This window comes from Delphinus delphis, chromosome 13, assembly GCF_949987515.2.
Source record: "Delphinus delphis chromosome 13, mDelDel1.2, whole genome shotgun sequence".
Taxonomy (NCBI): domain Eukaryota; kingdom Metazoa; phylum Chordata; class Mammalia; order Artiodactyla; family Delphinidae; genus Delphinus; species Delphinus delphis.
The window spans coordinates 51,545,924-51,564,461 of NC_082695.1; the positions used below are offsets into that span (position 1 = coordinate 51,545,924).

Consider the following 18,538-nt stretch of genomic DNA (forward strand, 5'->3'; position numbering starts at 1 on the left):
TTATTTCTTCCTTTCCAATCTGTATACCTTTTATTTCCTTTTCTGATCTTAGTCATTAGCTAGCATTTCCAGTATGATGTTGGAAAGGAGTGGTGAAAGGATATTCTTGCCTTGTATCTGAACTTAGTGGGAAAGCTACAAGTTTCTCAACATTAAGTATGATGTTACCTGTAGGTTTTTTGTAGATGTTCATATCAAGTTGAGGAAGTTCCCTGTATTCCTAGTTTACTGAGAGTTTTTACCATGAATGGGTGTTGGATTTGTCAAATACTTTTTCTACATTTATTGATATGATAATGTGGTTTTTTTTAACCTGTTGATGTGATGGATTACATTAGTGGATTTTTAAAATGTTGAATCAGCCTTGCATTACTGAGATAAATCCCACTTGGTTGAGAATTTTTCCATCTGTGCTCATAAAAGATATTGGTCTGTAGTTTTCTTTTCTTGTAATCTCTTTGTCTGGTTTTGGTATTACAGTAATCTGGCCTCATAGAATGTGTTAGGAAGAATTCCCTCTCTTTTGTCCTCTGAAAAAGTTTGCAGAGAATTCTTATAATTTCTTCCTTAAATGTTTGCTAGAGTTCACCAGTGAACCAATGTGGGCCTCTGCTTTCTATTTTGGAAGGTTATTAATTATTGATTCAATTTATTTAATAGATAAAGCCCTATTCAGATTGTCTATTTCTTCTTGTGTGAGATTTGGCAAATTGTGTCTTAAGGAATTGTTCCTTTTCATCTAGGTTATTACATTTATGAGCATAGAGTTATTCATAGAACTCTTTGATTATCCTTTTAATGTCCATAGGATCTGTAGTGATATACTTTCATTTCTAATGTTAGTTATTTGTGCCATCTGTTTTGCTTTGTTTTGCTTTTAATTAGCCTGGCTAAAGACATCGATTTTATTGATCTTTTCAAAAAACTAGCTTTTGGTTTCATTGATTTTTCTCTGTTGATTTCCTGTTTTCAGTCCCACTGATTTCTGCTCTACTTCCTATTATTTCTTCTCTTCTGCTTACCTTAGGTTTTTTTGTTAATTTTTATTGGAGTATAATTGCTTTACAATGTTGTGTTAGTTTCTGCTGTACAGCAAAGTGAATCAGATGTACATATACATACATCCCCTCTTTTTGGATTTAATTTGTTCTTCTTTTTCTGGTTTCCTGAAGTGGACACTTAGATGATTGATTTTAGTTTTCTTTTTTTCTAATGTATGCATTCAATGCTATAAATTTCCCTCTAAGCACTGCTTTCACTGCATCCCATAAACTGTGATAAATTATGTTTTCATTTCTATTTAATTCAAAATATATTTAAGTTTATCTTAAGATTTCTTCTTTGACCCATTTGTTATTTAGAAGTGTGCTGTTTATTCTCCATGTATTTTTGGATTTTCCAGTTATAAAGATAACTGTTATTGATTTCTAATTTAATTCCATTGTGGTCTAATAGCAGACATTGTATGATTTATATGATTTCTATTTTTTTCTGTTTGTTAAGATGTGTTTTGTGGCCCAGAATGTGTTCTGTCTTGGTGAATGTACAGTTAATTTTTGTATAAGTTATGAGGTTTATGCTAAAGTTTGTTTTTGCATATGATGTCTAGTTGTTGAAACTAGACACTAACACTATTTGTTGAAAAGGTTATCGTTTCTCCACTGAATTTACTTTGTACATCTGTAAAAACCTCAGTTGATCATATTTGTGTTGGTATATTTCTGGATTCTGTCTGTTTTTCTATTGATCTGTCTATCCATTCTTCACTAATACCACATTGTCTTGATTAATGTAGCTTTACAGTAAGTCTTAAAATCATGTTATATGAGCCCTCCAGCTTTGTTCTTTTCTTCAAAATTATTGTGGCTACACACAATATACTACAATTATTGTGGTTCCTTCTTCTTCCCTGTAAGAAACGGAGTCTTAGATAAAATGTAAATATTATACAAAAATATAAAATAATAACATGACTAAAAGATTTTACTCTGTTATTTGTGCCTTTTAATATGTTATATTAAAATTGTTCTTGATTAGAGGATCTCCCGTATACCCGTCGACTTTCTGGTAAATTCTTTAGCCTCCCTCCAAGGTGCACTGACTTTGCATAGTATTCACTCTGTGGCTTATATGCGCTTCAAGAAGAAATATATTAAATTAGGATTAGCAGAGTCCTTTTGTGACAGCGCCTCTGTTGAATGGAGAACAAGAAATAGAAAGGTAACTTTCTGAGTATTACCCTCAATTCTGTGTCTGCACATATCTGACTTTCTCTCCATCTATGTGAGTAGTTCTTCTATGAGATCTGCAGCCTCATAGGCAGGTTCAAGACCACCCTTTTTTCTTAACTAACCTATTGGTGATGTTTGACAGATGATTGGGAAGCACTTATAAAATATGCAATATCTTCTATTTTTCAGAAACCTGAATGCCAGTCTAGGTTTGCTTTAGCGATTAAAAAGTAGGAAACTTTTGAGAGGAACTGTTTTAGGATTCCTGAGATGACCTATTTTAGGTCACCTAGTCCAGTGTGGTAATTGGTTATCCTTCTACCTTCTTTATAAATTCATTCTTTCTTAAATTGGTACTATTCCTTTTCTCCCACTGAGGTAAGACTAATATATAGGGATATAAAGAACCATAAGAAGGATTATGAACAAATATTTCCTATAAATATAGATGTTTTAAACCCTAAAATAATCATAAAAATCTGAGTAAATATAAAGAATAATACTATATAACCAGGAAGAATGTATTCTAATAATTAAAATATGCCTACTATTTTGGAAGCCAAAAATAGAATATTTCTTAACAATATGCCAAAAAAGAAAAAGTGTATTATCATCTCAGTATATACTTAAAAGTTACTTGGTAAAATTAATTTTTCATTCCTGCTTTTAGTAAGCCAAAAGAGAAAATACTTTTTAATATAATAAAGAGTATCTAGATGAGAAATACTTAATAGTGATAAAATAGAATAATTTCTGTTTAGATCAGAATTATACAAAGGTGGCTATAAAACTTGTATTGCCCTGGAAGTTCTAGCCAATACAATAATATAAGAAAAAATAATACAAATATGGGAGAACACATAAACCTTATGATTATAAGGTTTGTAATTGTTCACCCATAAAAATCAACTGAAAAAATAAAGAACTGAGAGTTCAATAATGTACAAAACTCAATCACTGTAGGGACTTCCTTGGTGGTCCAGTGGTTAAGACTCCACTTTTCCAGCACAGAGGACGTGGGAGCTAAAATCCCACATGCTGTGTGGTGTGGCCAAAAAAAAAAAAACCAAAAAACTCAATTACTATAAATCTTGATACCAACATTAGCTATTTGAAAGATAAAGTGGGGAGGGGGAAACTCATTTGTAATAGCAATGAAAAAACTCAGAAATTTCTAATAATAAACCTAGAAATTTATGGAACCTTTCTGCAAATGTATTTCCTAGCTAAGATGATTGAGAGCTTGTATTTATCTCTTCTATTTCCTGAGACACCAGTAAGATGAGAGTAAATTAATGTTTTTAAAGGTGTAAATCCACAAGAATAAATGGGAGAAGAGTCATCAATATACCTGAGATTTATATACATTTTTGGAAAATGGAAAATGAATGTAGGGTTAGTAACTTACTAGACAGGACAGAGGAAGCTACCACATAGAAAGCACTGAGAAGCGTATTCAAATGAAAAGAGATTGATGTCACAGAACTTTGTAAAAGTTTGGGAATTGGAAGCAACATGAACAGTAAAGAGTGGTGATATGAGGTAGAACTAGAAATGAGGTGGACATTTGAAGCAAGAATCAAAAAACCCAGTACTCCTGCCACAGTGCCATGTATGGAATATTAGTCCCAGACAAAAGACTGGAGATGAATTCTCTGGAGAAATTCAACAGAGAAGAGAAGACACAGGAATGTCATGTACTTTGGAAGATTAGATGAGCACTGAAAATGGGATGAATTCAAAGTATAAAAATGGAAAAAGTCGACCTCCTTCCCTGTCCCAGAAGTAGACCACATCTCCCTCCCAGAATACTGAAAGATTCTTCTCTGAAGAAGCTTAATAGTCCCAGAAAAAAGACCTCCAAATACCGACATGAAGTGACAAATCCACTTTAGAGAACAGTCTGGCAGTTCCTTAAAAGGTTAAACATAGAATTTGCAATCCCACCCTTAGGTATCGACCCAAGAGAAATGAAAACATATGTTTACTAAAAACACATACATGACTGTTCATAGCAGCACTGTTCACAATAGCCAAAAGATAGAAACAATCCAGTGTCTATCATGTGATGAAAGGTAAATAAAATGTGGTATATTCATACTGTGGCATATTATTTGGCAAAAAAAGGAATGTAATAGGGAGTGACTGCTAATGGGTAGTTTCTCGGGGCGGGGGAGGGAGGCGGGGAATGAAATGTTCTCAAATTAAATTATGGTAGTTGCTCAACTCTGTTAAACTAAAAATCACTGAGCTGAATGCTTTAAATAGGTGTACTTTTATGTATGCATATTTTACCCCAATAAAACAGTTTAAAGTTTATAAAGAAGCAATCAGCCACATTGAATGCTGGCGAGACATTATTAAAACAAGGACTACAAAATGTCCATTGGATTTAGCAGCATGGAAGTCACTGGTGAAATTTGGTGAGTTCAATTTTAGTACAGAAGATGAAAGCCAGGTTGAAAAAAATTGAGAAATGGTGTGGTTATGGAAATGAAAGAATGTCTTAAGTGCTCTTAGTTATCTAGTAAACAGGAAAAGATTGAAGGTTCTAGAGTGGATAGTCAATACTAAAAGGTTCCTAAGAAGCACAAATGGAGTGATTAGCCTTGTCTAAGAGAAGGATCACTTCCTTCAGTGTAAAAGGAGGAAATGATAGGTGCTGAAAGACTTGTGACAAAGTGACGACAGTTTCTCGTTAATGACCTCCTTTCTCTGATGTGGGAAGCAAGGCCATCTGTTTAGCATAAATTGCGAGAAGGGGAAATGAAGAGAGCAGAACAGCTGATTAGAGAAATACAGTAGCTCTGTCAGAAAACGTTTAGCAGGCTTCCCTGGTGCGCAGTGGTTGAGAGTCTGCCTGCCGATGCAGGGGACACGGGTTCATGCCCCGGGTATGGGAAGATCCCACATGCCGCGGAGCGGCTGGACCCGTGAGCCATGGCTGCTGAGCCTGCGCGTTCGGAGCCTGTGCCCTGCAACGGGAGAGGCCACAACAGTGAGAGGCCCGCGTACCGCAAAAAAAAAAGAAAATGTTTAGCACCCATTTAAGGTTAGTGACTAGGAATCTATATTGGATCTGCTCTTTGTTTCTTTCTTGTTTCTTTGATTTTGTTTTATTTACACTAAGTTTCCCAACTACAATTCACAGAAAAGGCAGACATTTGGATTCATGCAGTATTATGATTTTGCCAGATTTAGGGGAGGGGACAAATATACAAGGGACATGTTTTTAAGAGCTTTGTTAAACGAGTGTTTGGAATGCTGGACCATGAAATTCAAGTTCAATAAGAAGTAAAGGGTTGGGAAGAAGGTAAGCTATTAATGGTCCCACAGGACAGAGATCTGAGCTATCTTATTCACCACTTCACTCCCAGTTCTTAGAGCAATGATTGTTTGAATTAATGGTTTGTTGAGACCAATGGGCAGAGATAGTGGCAATAGTTGAAAAAACAAGCTTGAGGGTAAGATGTGGGCATCAGGAAGTAGTAGGATGTTTGAATTACTGAATTCAGAAGAGATGCTGTTTAATTGGTCACAAGTTCCTAGATATAAAAAGAAAGACTTACTGAGAAAGTATTTGACTTGAGAGGTCAAAGAACTAAGTCAGAGTGTTGGTTGAGTGTCATTCATGTAATGTTGACATTAGCAGGGATGATGGTAACAGTTGAAGGAGAAGACTGAATCAAGTGTTATCATCAGTGATTGAGAGTGAATGGGTAAATAGATGTTACAGATGAAGAGAAGTTGAAGGTGGTAGAGCAGATGACAGAATCCTTAGAGCACTGGGAGTTTAATGAGAGACAGGGAAAATAATGATCAAAAAGCAAAAATGGAAGCAGTGATGATCCAAATACTACCTCTTGGCCCTGAAATATATAAGGTATATTGAGTATTAACAATTCTCACTGAGAAGGATGTAAGGGAAACATTGACCTCAGGAAGGAAAATCAAGTTTCAGTTAAAATAGGAGATGGGAAGTGTTGGGAAAAAAAGAGAGTAAAACTATAGAACGTAATAGGGATAGCAGTACTTTGCTAATTTATGATGAATTGGGGTAGAGAATACCCTTTGGGCATTGACTGATTGAAAAAAGGAATGAGAGACATAGCTGATTTAGTCTCAAAAGACCTTGGACCTAACCTAAGTGCTCTTCAATAGTGGATTGGTTAACTAAATTAAGAGTGCTTCCAGGAGACAAAGTAATCTGAAATCATTAAAAATAATGTTACAAAAAATTGATATGGAAAAAATATTCCCAATATATTAAGTGAAAAAGTAGTTTATACAATCCATATGTATATTATCCTTTTATATAAAAGAACAAGAAGAATAATTGGATGAGTAATACTTCCATACTGTTTGAAATATATTGTAATTTTTTAAAAGACTAGCTGTCCAAAGATCTAAAAAGCTGCCTATGGAGGAAGGGGCTAAAACTTGAACCATAGAACCATTCATTTTTTCAACAAATATTTAGCTCCTACCTTGGGTCAGATACCATTCTTGGCACTGGAGATAATAACATAAACAAAATAATGACCCTACTCTTGTAACTGTTGAAAGATAAAAGCAAGTAAGATCTGAGAGAAGAGCATCCTAAGCAGAAGATTCAACACACGCACAGGCCCAGAGGTAGGGATCAAGCATACCAGCAGGTTTTTGGCAACCCTGAGCAGCTGCGTTGATGGAGAGGCGTGGGATTTAGAGAAAAACAATAATAGTTCTGTTTTAGATAGTTTGAGATACCTATCGCACATCCAAGTGGAGGTATCAGGCAACAGTTGGGTGTATGAGTCTGGAGCTCGAGAGCGAGGCTGATGGTAGAGCTGTACATTTAGGAGTCATTGACATATTGCTGTTATTAAAAGTCATGAGAATGAATGGAATTACCTAAGACGTGAGAACTAAAGATTAAGCCCTGGGACATTCCATCATTTAAAAGGTAAGAGAAGAGGAGGGTAATCGGGAGAGGTCTACTGAAATCACCAAAGGTGAAAAAAGAGAGTGGGAAGGGAAAGCTCCTGCATCATGTTTAGCTTTTCATCCAGTGCAGCTTATGCACTGGACCTTGAAATTGTTTCATTTCAGGGTCTTGCCTGGGACTGAAGGGCAGGGTCAGTTACATAACTTACAAGACCAGTGCAAAATGAAAATCCCTTGTTCAAAAGGTAGGATGAAAAATGCAGTTAAAGGGACTAAACTACAAAGCATTTTCCTTTAAGAAGAAATTTATAAAATAACAGGTGATACATGAGTAATATAAACCTGCAGACAGCAAAAAAAATATTTTTGATGTTATAATTTTATATAATATAATAAATAGTAATACTTTATTAATGTGATAACTTGGTTGATCATAAGATTTTTCTGGTTCCTGTTTTTTCAAATTCATTTATTAGATCATCAAAGTTTATACTTTTAGCAACTTTATTTTAAGTGATATATTTAAAAGCAGATTAGTTGCTCTTGGCAAATGAAAGATCACACATAAATTTTGGTAATTTTTAATTTTGAGAAAGATCTTTCTGCTGAGGCAACTGACACTGGAACTGTTAAGGATATTTTATAAGCTGTGACATTCGGAGAGATTTCTGATAAATTATTTCAAAATATAATAGTATATTTTGTATATTATACAAATATAAATAGTATATTTTGGTATATCTAGAACTGATGGTTCTTATGGAACAATTTTTTTAAAAGATTTAACTATTCATACACATAGTTTCATGTATGTGTATAAATTTAAATTTGTACAATGACATTTTAATGTTTTCTCTGGCATTTTCTGTAACTTGTAGAGGTCATATGAGAAACCGAAAGTCACCTAATGGTTTGTAGGTAATTCAAAATGCCTATTATGCTTTCTATTACTGTATCTTAAATTATAAAGAAAAAAATAATTTTAAAACTGTATTCCTCATTAATTGGTTCATTTGAAGCTGTATATAAAAACAATGTTCTTTTCCATCAAATGCAACAACCTTTATATTTAATTTCTGTTTCTCAGCCTGTGGATATTTGCTTTGCAATGTTGCAGCAGTTTTTAAAACCAGAGATTCTAAACTCTTTGAAGATTTCTGATATCTCTTTGATATGCTATATTACAATGTCCATGCGTATGCTTTTATTTTGTAATAATTTATTGACGTTTATTGCCTAAACACTAGCAGTTCTTATCCCAGTGCTCAGGCCAGAGAGCTAATATTTTTGCCTTGGGGATGAGCTCTGGGAAGATAGGCAAGCCAGCCTCCCACGACTGCCACCACCACTGCTGCTTCTGCCACCATCACCATCACTAATCTGGGGCCCTGCACCACACCAGGCTGCTTCTGGCATGAATGTGCATACCAAGCAAGCAGCCAACTGTTTGGCATACACACTGTGCTGCGGGCCAGAACCCACATATACATGCCTGGCATATCTCCTCTGTTCACGCACATGCTCCCTTGTCCCATCAGATTTTATTGGGTTGGCCAAAAACTGCCTTTGTTTTTTTTTTGTTTGTTTTTTTTTAACATCTTTATTGGAGTACAATTGCTTTACAATGGTGTGTTAGTTTCTGCTTTATAACAAAGTGAATCAGTTATACATATACATATGTTCCCATATCTCTTCCCTCTTGCGTCTCCGTCCCTCCCACCCTCCCTATCCCACCCCTCTAGGTGGTAACAAAGCACCCAGCTGATCTCCCTGTGCTATGCGGCTGCTTCCCACTAGGTATCTATTTTACGTTTGGTAGTGTATATATGTCCATGCCACTCTCTCACTTTGTCACAGCTTATCCTTCCCCCTCCCCATATCCTCAGGTCCGTTCTCTAGTAGGTCTGTGTCTTTATTCCTGTCTTACCCCTAGGTTCTTCATGACATTGTTTTTTCTTAAATTCCATATATATGTGTTAGCATATGGTATTTGTCTTTCTCTTTCTGACTTACTTCACTCTGTATGACAGACTCTAGGTCCATCCACCTCATTACAAATAGCTCAATTTCGTTTCTTTTTATGGCTGAGTAATATTCCGTTGTATATATGTGCCACATCTTCTTTATCCATCCATCTGTTGATGGACACTTAGGTTGTTTCCATCTCCTGGCTATTGTAAATAGGGCTGCAATGAACATTTTGGTACATGACTCTTTGAATTCTGGTTTTCTCAGGGTATATGCCCAGTAGTGGGATTGCTGGGTCATATGGTAATTCTATTTTTAGTTTTTTAAGGAACCTCCATACTGTTCTCCATAGTGGCTGTACCAATTCACATTCCCACCAGCAGTGCAAGAGTGTTCCCTTTTCTCCACACCCTCTGCAGCATTTATTGTTTCTAGATTTTTTGATGATGGCCATTCTGACTGGTGTGAGATGATATCTCATTGTAGTTTTGACTTGCATTTCTCTAATGATTAATGATGTTGAGCATTCTTTCATGTGTTGTTGGCAGTCTGTATATCTTCTTTGGAGAAATGTCTATTTCGGTCCTCTGCCCATTTTTCGATTGGGTTGTTTGTTTTTTTTGTTATTGAGCTGCATGAGCTGCTTCTAAATTTTGGAGATTAATCCTTTGTCCGTTGCTTCATTTGCAAATATTTTCTCCCATTCTAAGTGTTGTCTTCTGGTCTTGTTTATGGTTTCCTTTGCTGTGCAAAAGCTTTGAAGTTTCATTAGGTCCCATTTGTTTATTTTTGTTTTTATTTCCATTTCTCTAGGAGGTGGGTCAAAAAGGACCTTGCTGTGATTTATGTCATAGAGTGTCCTGCCTATGTTTTCCTCTAACAGTTTGATAGTTTCTGGACTTACATTTAGGTCTTCAATCCATTTTGAGCTTATTTTTGTGTATGGTGTTAGGGAGCGATCTAATCTCATACTTTTACATGTACCTGTAAAAGTATGTGTTCCAGTGTTCCCAGCACCACTCATTGAAGAGGCTGTCCTTTCTCCACTGTACGTTCCTGCCTCCTTTATCAAACATAAGGTGACCATATGTGCATGGGTTTATCTCTGGGCTTTCTATCCTGTTCCATTGATCTATCTTTCTGTTTTTGTGCCAGTACCATACTGTCTTGATTATTGTAGCTTTGTAATATAGTCTGAAGTCAGGGAGCCTGATTCCTCCAGCTCCATTTTTCATTCTCAAGCTTGCTTTGGCTATTCAGAGTCTTTTGTGTTTCCATACAAAGTGTGAAATGTTTTGTTCTACTTCTGTGAAAAATGCCAGTGGTAGTTTGATAGGGATTGCATTGAATCTGTAGCTTGCTTTGGGTAGTAGAGTCGTTTTCACAATGTTGATTCTTACAATCCAAGAACATGGTATATCTCTCCATCTATTTTTATCATCTTTAATTTATTTCATCAGTGTCTTATAATTTTCTGCATACAGGTCTTTTGTCTCGTTAGGTAGGTTTATTCCTAGATATTTTTTTCTTTTTGTTGCAATGGTAAATGGGAGTGTTTTCTTGATTTCACTTTCAGATTTTTCATCCTTAGTGTATAGGAATGCCAGAGATTTCTGTGCATTAATTCTGTATCCTGCTACTTTACCAAATTCATTGATTAGCTCTAGTAGTTTTCTGGTGGCATCTTTAGGATTCTCTATGTGTAGTATCATGTCATCTGCAAACAGTGACAGCTTTACTTCTTCTTTTCCGATTTGGATTGCTTTTATTTCCTTTTCTTCTCTGATTGCTGTGGCTAAAACTTCCAAAACTATGTTGAATAAGAGTGGTGAGAGTGGGCAACCTTGTCTTGTTCCTGATCTTAGTGGAAATGCTTTCAGTTTTTCACCATTGAGGACGATGTTGGCTGTGGGTTTGTCATATATGGCCTTTATTATGTTGAGGAAATTTCCCTCTATGCCTACTTTCTGCAGGGTTTTTATCATAAATGGGTGTTGAATTTTGTCGAAAGCTTTCTCTGCATCTATTGAGATGACCATATGGTTTTTCTCCTTCAATTTGTTAATATGGTGTATCACATTGATTGATTTGCATATATTGAAGAATCCTTGCATTCCTGGAATAAACCCCACTTGATCATGGTGCATGATCCTTTTAATGTGCTGTTGGATTCTGTTAGCTAGTATTTTGTTGAGGATTTTTGCATCTATGTTCATCAGTGATATTGGCCTGTAGTTTTCTTTCTTTGTGACATCCTTGTCTGGTCTTGGTATCAGGGTGGTGGTGGCCTCATAGAATGAGTTTGGGAGTGTTCCTCCCTCTGCTGTATTTTGGAAGAGTTTGAGGATGGGTGTTAGCTCTTCTGTGAAGCCATCTGATCCTGGGCTTTTGTTTGTTGGAAGATTTTTAAAAACAGTTTCAATTGCAGTGCTTGTGATTGGTCTCTTCATATTTTCTATTTCTTCCTGATTCAGTCTTGGCAGGTTGTGCATTTCTAAGAATTTGTCCATTTCTTCCAGGTTGTCCATTTTATTGGCATAGAGTTGCTTGTAGTAATCTCTCATGATCTCTGGTATTTCTGCAGGGTCAGTTGTTACTTCTCCTTTTTCATTTCTAATTCTATTGATTTGAGTCCTCTCCCTTTTTTTCTTGATGAGTCTGGCTAATGGTTTATCAATTTTGTTTATCTTCTCAAAGAACTAGCTTTTAGTTTTATTGATCTTTGCTATCATTTCCTTCATTTCTTTTTCATTTATTTCTGATCTGATTTTTATGATTTCCTTCCTTCTGCTAACTTTGGGGTTTTTTTGTTCTTCTTCCTCTAATTGCTTTAGGTGCAAGGTTAGGTTGTTTACTCAAGATGTTTCCTGTTTCTTAAGGTAGGATTGTATTGCTATAAACTTCCCTCTTAGAACTGCTTTTGCTGCATCCCATAGGTTTTGGGTCATCGTGTCTCCATTGTCATTTGTTTCTAGGTATTTTTTGATTTCCTCTTCGATTTCTTCAGTGATCACTTCGTTATTAAGTAGTGTATTATTTAGCCTCCATGTGTTTGTATTTTTTACAAATCTTTTCCTGTAATTGATATCTAGTCTCATAGCGTTGTGGTTGGAAAAGATACTTGATACAATTTCAATTTTCTTAAATTTCCCAAGGCTTGATTTGTGACCCAAGATATGATCTATCCTGGAGAATGTTCCATAAGCACTTGAGAAAAATGTGTATTCTGTTGTTTTTGGATGGAATGTCCTATAAATATCAATTAAGTCCAACTTGTTTAATGTATCATTTAAAGCTTGTGTTTCCTTATTTATTTTCATTTTGGATGATCTGTCCATGGGTGAAAGTGGGGTGTTAAAGTCCCCTACTATGAATGTGTTACTGTCGATTTCCCCTTTTATGGCTGTTAGTATTTGCCTTATGTATTGAGGTGCTCCTATGTTGGTTGCATAAATGTTTACAATTGTTATATCTTCTTCTTGGATCAATCCCTTGATCATTATGTAGTGTCCTTCTTTGTCTCTTTTAATAGTCTTTATTTTAAAGTCTATTTTGTCTGATATGAGAATTCCTACTCCAGCTTTCTTTTGGTTTCCATTTGCATGGAATATCTTTTTCCATCCCCTCCCTTTCAGTCTGTATGTGTCTCTAGGTCTGAAGTGGGTCTCTTGTAGACAACATATATATGGGTCTTGTTTTTGTATCCATTCAGCCAGTCTGTGTCTTTTGGTGAGAGCATTTAATCCATTTACATTTAAGGTAATTATCAATATGTATGTTCCTATTCCCATTTTCTTAATTGTTTTGGGTTTGTTATTGTAGGTCTTTTCCTTCTCTTGTGTTTCTTGCCTAGAGAAGATCCTTTAGCATTTGTTGTAGCTGGTTTGGTGGTGCTGAACTCTCTCAGCTTTTGCTTGTCTGTAAAGGTTTTAATTTCTCCATCAAATCTGAATGAGATCCTTGCTGGGTAGAGTTATCTTGGTTGTAGGTTTTTCTCCTTCATCCCTTTAAATATCCTGCCAGTCCCTTCTGGCTTGCAGAGTTTCTGCTGAAAGATCAGCTGTTAACCAGGAAACAAAGAGGGAAGAAAAAGTCTCTTGCCTCTTCGGCAGGTCCAGACTTCTCCCCAGACTCCCTCCCGGCCAGCCGTGGCGCACTAACCCCTTCACGCTGCCAGCCCCAGTCCTCTCCCTGCGCTCCGACCAAAGCTCGAGCTTCAGCTCCCAGCCCCGCCCGCCCTGGTGGGTGAGCAGACAAGCCTTTCGGGCTGGTGAGTGCCGGTCGGCACCGATCCTTTGTGCGGGAATCTCCCCGCTTTGCCCTCCGCACCCCTGTTGCTGTGCTCTCCTCTGCGGCCCCTAAGTTCCTCCCTCTGCCACCCGCAGTCTCTTCCCACTAAGGGGCTTCCTAATGTGTGGAAACCTTTCCTCCTTCACAGCTCCCTCCCACTGGTGCAGAACCCATCCCTATTGTTTTGTCTCTGTTTATTCTATTTCCTTTTGCCCTCCCCAGGTATGTGGGGAGTTTCTTGCCTTTTGGGAGGTCTGAGGTCTTCTGCCAGCATTCAGTAGGTGTTCTGTAGGAGTTGTTCCACGTGTAGATGTATTTCTGATGTATCTGTGGGGAGGAAGGTGATCTCTGCATCTTACTCTTCCGCCGTCTTCCCCCTCTCCTCTGCCTTTGGTTTTTAAGTAAAGATAAAAGACACATTTTTCATTTTCACCAAGAACTTTATTGAACAACGTATTTACCCTTCTGTTCCATTACCTTCTGCCATTTTTCAGGCAACTTCATAATTCCATCTTCCCAAAACTTTTTATCTTTTTGAGCATAGAACTGTTCCAGGTGCCTCTTACAGTCTTCCAGGGAATTGAAATATTTTCCATTACGATGAATGAATCAGAACTTCCCAGCCAAGCTGCAGCAGTTTTTGCCTGGTCTTCAAAGAAACATGCAGTCTTGCGTTATCCTGATGGAAGATTATGCATCTTCTGTTGACTAATTCTGGACACTTTTTGTCGAGTGCTGCTTTCAGTTGGTCTAAGTGGGAGCAGTACTTGTTGGAATCAATTGTTTGGATTTCCTGAAGGAGCTCATAATAGAGGACTCCCTTCCAGTCCCACCATATACACAACATCACCTTCTTTGGGTGAAAACCGGTCTTTGTTGTGGTTGGTGGTGGTTCATTTCATTTGAGTACTTATCACAGGTTAATTATACCAACTCATTAATTTAATCCTAACAGGATTTCTGTTGGTCCCTTACACATGACAAACTGAACTGAGAGACTGAATAACTTTCCCTAAGTCACAGAGCTTGCACATGGTAGAGCAGAGATTTCAGCCAAGTCTGTCTGGCTGCAAAGAAGTTGAGAGGCAGCATAGTGTCCTGTGTACAAGGGCTGGAAGCAAATGACCTGGGTTCAAATCCTGACCCTGCCGTGTAGTGTCTTCTTCTTGCTAGGCACGTTACTTCTCTGAACCTTGCTTTCTTCGTGTATATAATGGGGATCAGAGTACTACAGGACCTACCTCATAGGATTATGTAGACGGTTAAATGAAAGTGAAATACATGTAAAGCATTGAGAACAGTGCCTGATGCTTTAGTAAGCCTGCGATAAATGTTGCTACTAATACTGTTATTGTTATCATGATTACTTTGTCCACCCCACGGTCTGTCTTCACAGGTTAGAAAAGAATGTTAGTAGTCAGCAGAAAAGAAGAGCTTAGAGACAGACAGACAGCAGAGCCCCTCTGAACTTCCCTAAAGTTCCCCTAGAAGGCCCTCCTGCGTATGATGTGATCTGTGGTCTGATTCTTGCCCTGGGAAGCCCATCTGTGGGCTTTTTGGATTTTAATGTTTTACTGATCTGATCATTTTCTGTCTGGGTTGTATGTGTTAACAGGTATGAGACATCTCTACTGGATTTGGTTCAATCTCTGAGTCCCAAGACTGCTTCCAAACCGCGGCCCCATCGCTCCAGAGAAGCTGGGTCATGGCATCACAGTACTTGCCTACTCAGTCCTCTGAAATCAACCTGGAACAAGACCGGGGCAGGCAGGACCCCTGAAGACCTGGAGGAGGATCAAATTCTGGAAGATATCTTTTTCATTTGACACTGAAGCACATGCTGCAAAATTTCCGTCAGAAATGAGTGGGTGTTTTTATATACTGATCCAGGATTTTTAATTATTTGACTGCAACGTAATTGTGTCTCTCCTTTCACAGGGAGGGACCTATCTCACTAGCATCCTGTTACGTGTCGAATATAGAAATCATTCTAACAACCCAGGGTGTTTCTGATCAGACCAATCAGTAGACAACACATTAAGGATGGATGGGGGTGGAGGACAGTAGCTTTTCTATGCCAAGCAGAGATTAGAACATTAACATGGGACACTTTCTGCATGGCAGAGGCCTTTGCATACTCAGCCTCATTCAAGAGTGTTTCCTTCTCAATATTTTGCTGGAAAAGGTTGGCTCTCTTTTGTACACAAGGAAAACCTTTCCATTGAGAGATCCCTCTAGTTTAAACGTAGCCCCTTTGTAACATAAGCAATTTCAGAAAGATAGACCCTTTTACCTCTCCACCCTGTTCTCTTACCACCTACCTCTTTCTAAGTCAGTCAGTTAATTCAGAAGTTAGAGTTGGTGGTGCCTCTCCCACCACAAGCAACACTGAGGGCCAATTGTGAGTCAGTCTCAGCAGTCATCAGCCTGGCCGCTGCCCACCCTATAACCAAAAGGGCTTAATGAGCAAGAGGGAGGCCCTCCCAACCCTTAGAAATCAGCATGAGATTGCACAAGCGAGTACTGCCCTAGGGGAGGCACTGGCCTGAAATGCTTGTCCTATGGTCGGCCATTTCCCAGGGTAAATAAGAGCACTCTCTCAGTATTTTTTCTTGCCCCAAGTGTCTGTTTTACTGGTGAACTTCCCATCAGCTGCTACAGGCTGACAGACTTCCCCTGGCCTCCCTTCTCTCCCCATGTGGAGTCAAGGCCCTGATTGACCAGGCCTTGCGCATGCTCTGCTCAAGACCACTGTCTCATGGCCCCAGAGAACCACCTCCACTTGCCAGATAATGTTCCACCACCCCACGCAGAGTCTCCCCCTTTCTCGCACTAGGCCTCACAGAGAAAGCCTGTGGAAGAAGTACACTCGAAACGTACTCTCTGCTCTCCTGTTCGGCAGGGCTCTTGAGACGGGTCCCTCAGCTTACAGTGGGCTCTAGAGGCGTCTCAAGCTTGTGGGCAGTATGATGAGCCTGGTAGAGCCAGTGAGTTTAACACTTGCCAGTCATTGGAAGCCAGGGGAAGATATGCATCACTTGATGACTTTATTTGGTGTGGAGCGGTTGCTTTTTTCTCTCTCCCTTTCACCAACCCCTGGCCTGTCAGTCATTATTGGTAGCTAACGTCAGACCATGCAGGGCAGCCGGCACTTAGTGAGACTGCACGGCTTCCCTGAAGTCTTTATCAAAACTAGATTACTTCAGCCTGCAAGAGCCTTCTGGAGCAACTTCCTTGTCTGGGTAAATCCACATCTCATTGTCTCTTCAGACTGAGGCCCTGTCACCTCTGCCCAACCTTCCTTCACTTGGGTCTTTTTGTTCTTTGGAGGAGAGAAGAATATAGCCTACCAATACCATATTCTTTTTTTTTTTTTAATCTTTATTGGGGTATAATTGCTTTACAATGGTATGTTAGTTTCTGCTTTATAACAAAGTGAATCAGTTATACATATACATATGTTCCCATATCTCTTCCCTCTTGCGTCTCCCTCCCTCCCACCCTCCCTATCCCACCCCTCCAGGCGGTCACAAAGCACCGAGCTGATCCTCCTGTGCTTTGTGGCTGCTTCCCACTAGCTATCTACCTTACGTTTGTTAGTGTATATATGTCCATGCTATATTCTTAATCTGAGGTAGATATCAGGTCAGGACAAACCAGTTGTAGTCATTCAGTTGAAGGGTCGAAAATTATTGCAGATTACAATTTCCTCTTACAGTTCACCCCTAAGAAAGCAACTGAATCAGTTTCATCCCATTCCAGAAGCCTTTGGAAAATAGAGCTTTCTTTGGTGTGGCCAAAAACTGGGTGAAAACAAACGGAGAGCCCTTGACCATTTTCTCAGTTAAAGTTAGGTTTCCAGAGCTACCTTTTCCTTGCCCCACGTGTCATGACCACCTTAAGTACCCCCAGCTCCCTCGGATCATCCATAATCACACTTTCCTATTCTGGACACCAGTGCTCTTACTGCTCTCTGGAGTAAGAGGATGCCAGAAAGACCAAGAAAAGGATTGTGATTTCTTCAAGAAGCTTGTTTGCCTTAGAACAATTATAAACAGGACCTAAAGTAAAGGCTTTGGGGGGTCACAAGCCACAAGATGGAGTTTAACTGCTTCTTTGCCTCTCCTGAATGAGCAATTTGGAAGAGCAAAGATGGATTTTCAGCAGAGCATCAATCAACCTATTTTTCATATGCCACATTCCCTGCCCCCGCCAGTTGCCTTTCTCTATCCTGTAGGCATTTTCTGGTCGTCAGGGCAATAGGATGTGAATTTGTGTCTAGTCTAACATCTTCATTATGAATTGAACAATATATGTTAACATTTTAATCTGTGTCTCACTTTGAGATCTATATATATGTATTAAAGGTTGTTTTAGAGCCTCGAGGCTTTTGTGGAGCCTCGAGGCTTGACCTAATTGAAGACTAACCTACCAAGGGAGAGGGCCTGGCACACAGGAATCTGCCTTTCCTCCCTGTTAAGCGCTCCCAACAGTGAATGGCTGTAATGCGCTTGCCCAGCCTCCAGCCATTTCCCCAAAGCAAGACGGGACACGTGTTGGCGATGCTGCAGGTTGTGTTACCACATCGCCTACCCTGCTTCCCACTGTTCTGGGAGAGAAAGACCAATCAGTGTTTACAAAACGGGGCAGGACAAACGCCCATGGAAGCTCCTTAAGCAGGGCCCAAAGTGCTTGATTTAGAAGACCAAAGTCAGTCAAGGAGACGCTTTCTCTGACAGCCGCCCTTCCAGGAGGCACATTTGTGTTTACAAACCTGACCTCCGTGAGGGGAATTGTCCAGAGCTCCCCAAATGTCATGGGGATGGAGGGACTCTCTCCTCCCCCAGAGCCGTTCCTTCCACTTGGCGCTGTTTTCAGCACCATTGTCCACATGAGAGATTTGCTGGTCAGAAACTCTGGGGAGGGAACAGGCCTAAAGGAGCAGAGCTGGACGAAGTCTGACGTCATAGCCAATGTTTCAGTGGCTGTTTTCCCCATGTGTTTTTTTTTTTTTTTGCGGTACGCGGGCCTCTCACTGTTGTGGCCTCTCCCGTTGCGGAGCACAGGCTCTGGACGCGCAGGCTCAGCGGCCACAGCTCACGGGCCCAGCTGCTCTGTGGCAT

General features: G+C 39.0%; 1 protein-coding gene across 1 annotated transcript in view; it reads left to right on the forward strand.

Annotated features, from left to right (window-relative positions):
• KIAA1328 (KIAA1328 ortholog) overlaps positions 1 to 17,873 on the forward strand; it is a 385,660-nt gene extending 367,787 nt beyond the window's left edge. Inside the window, exon 11 of the mRNA XM_060028920.1 lies at positions 15,031 to 17,873. Coding sequence (XP_059884903.1) covers positions 15,031 to 15,241 — 211 coding nt within the window. The 3' untranslated portion in view covers positions 15,242 to 17,873. The remainder of the gene's footprint in view (positions 1 to 15,030) is intronic.
• The last annotated feature ends 665 nt before the right edge of the window (positions 17,874 to 18,538 follow it).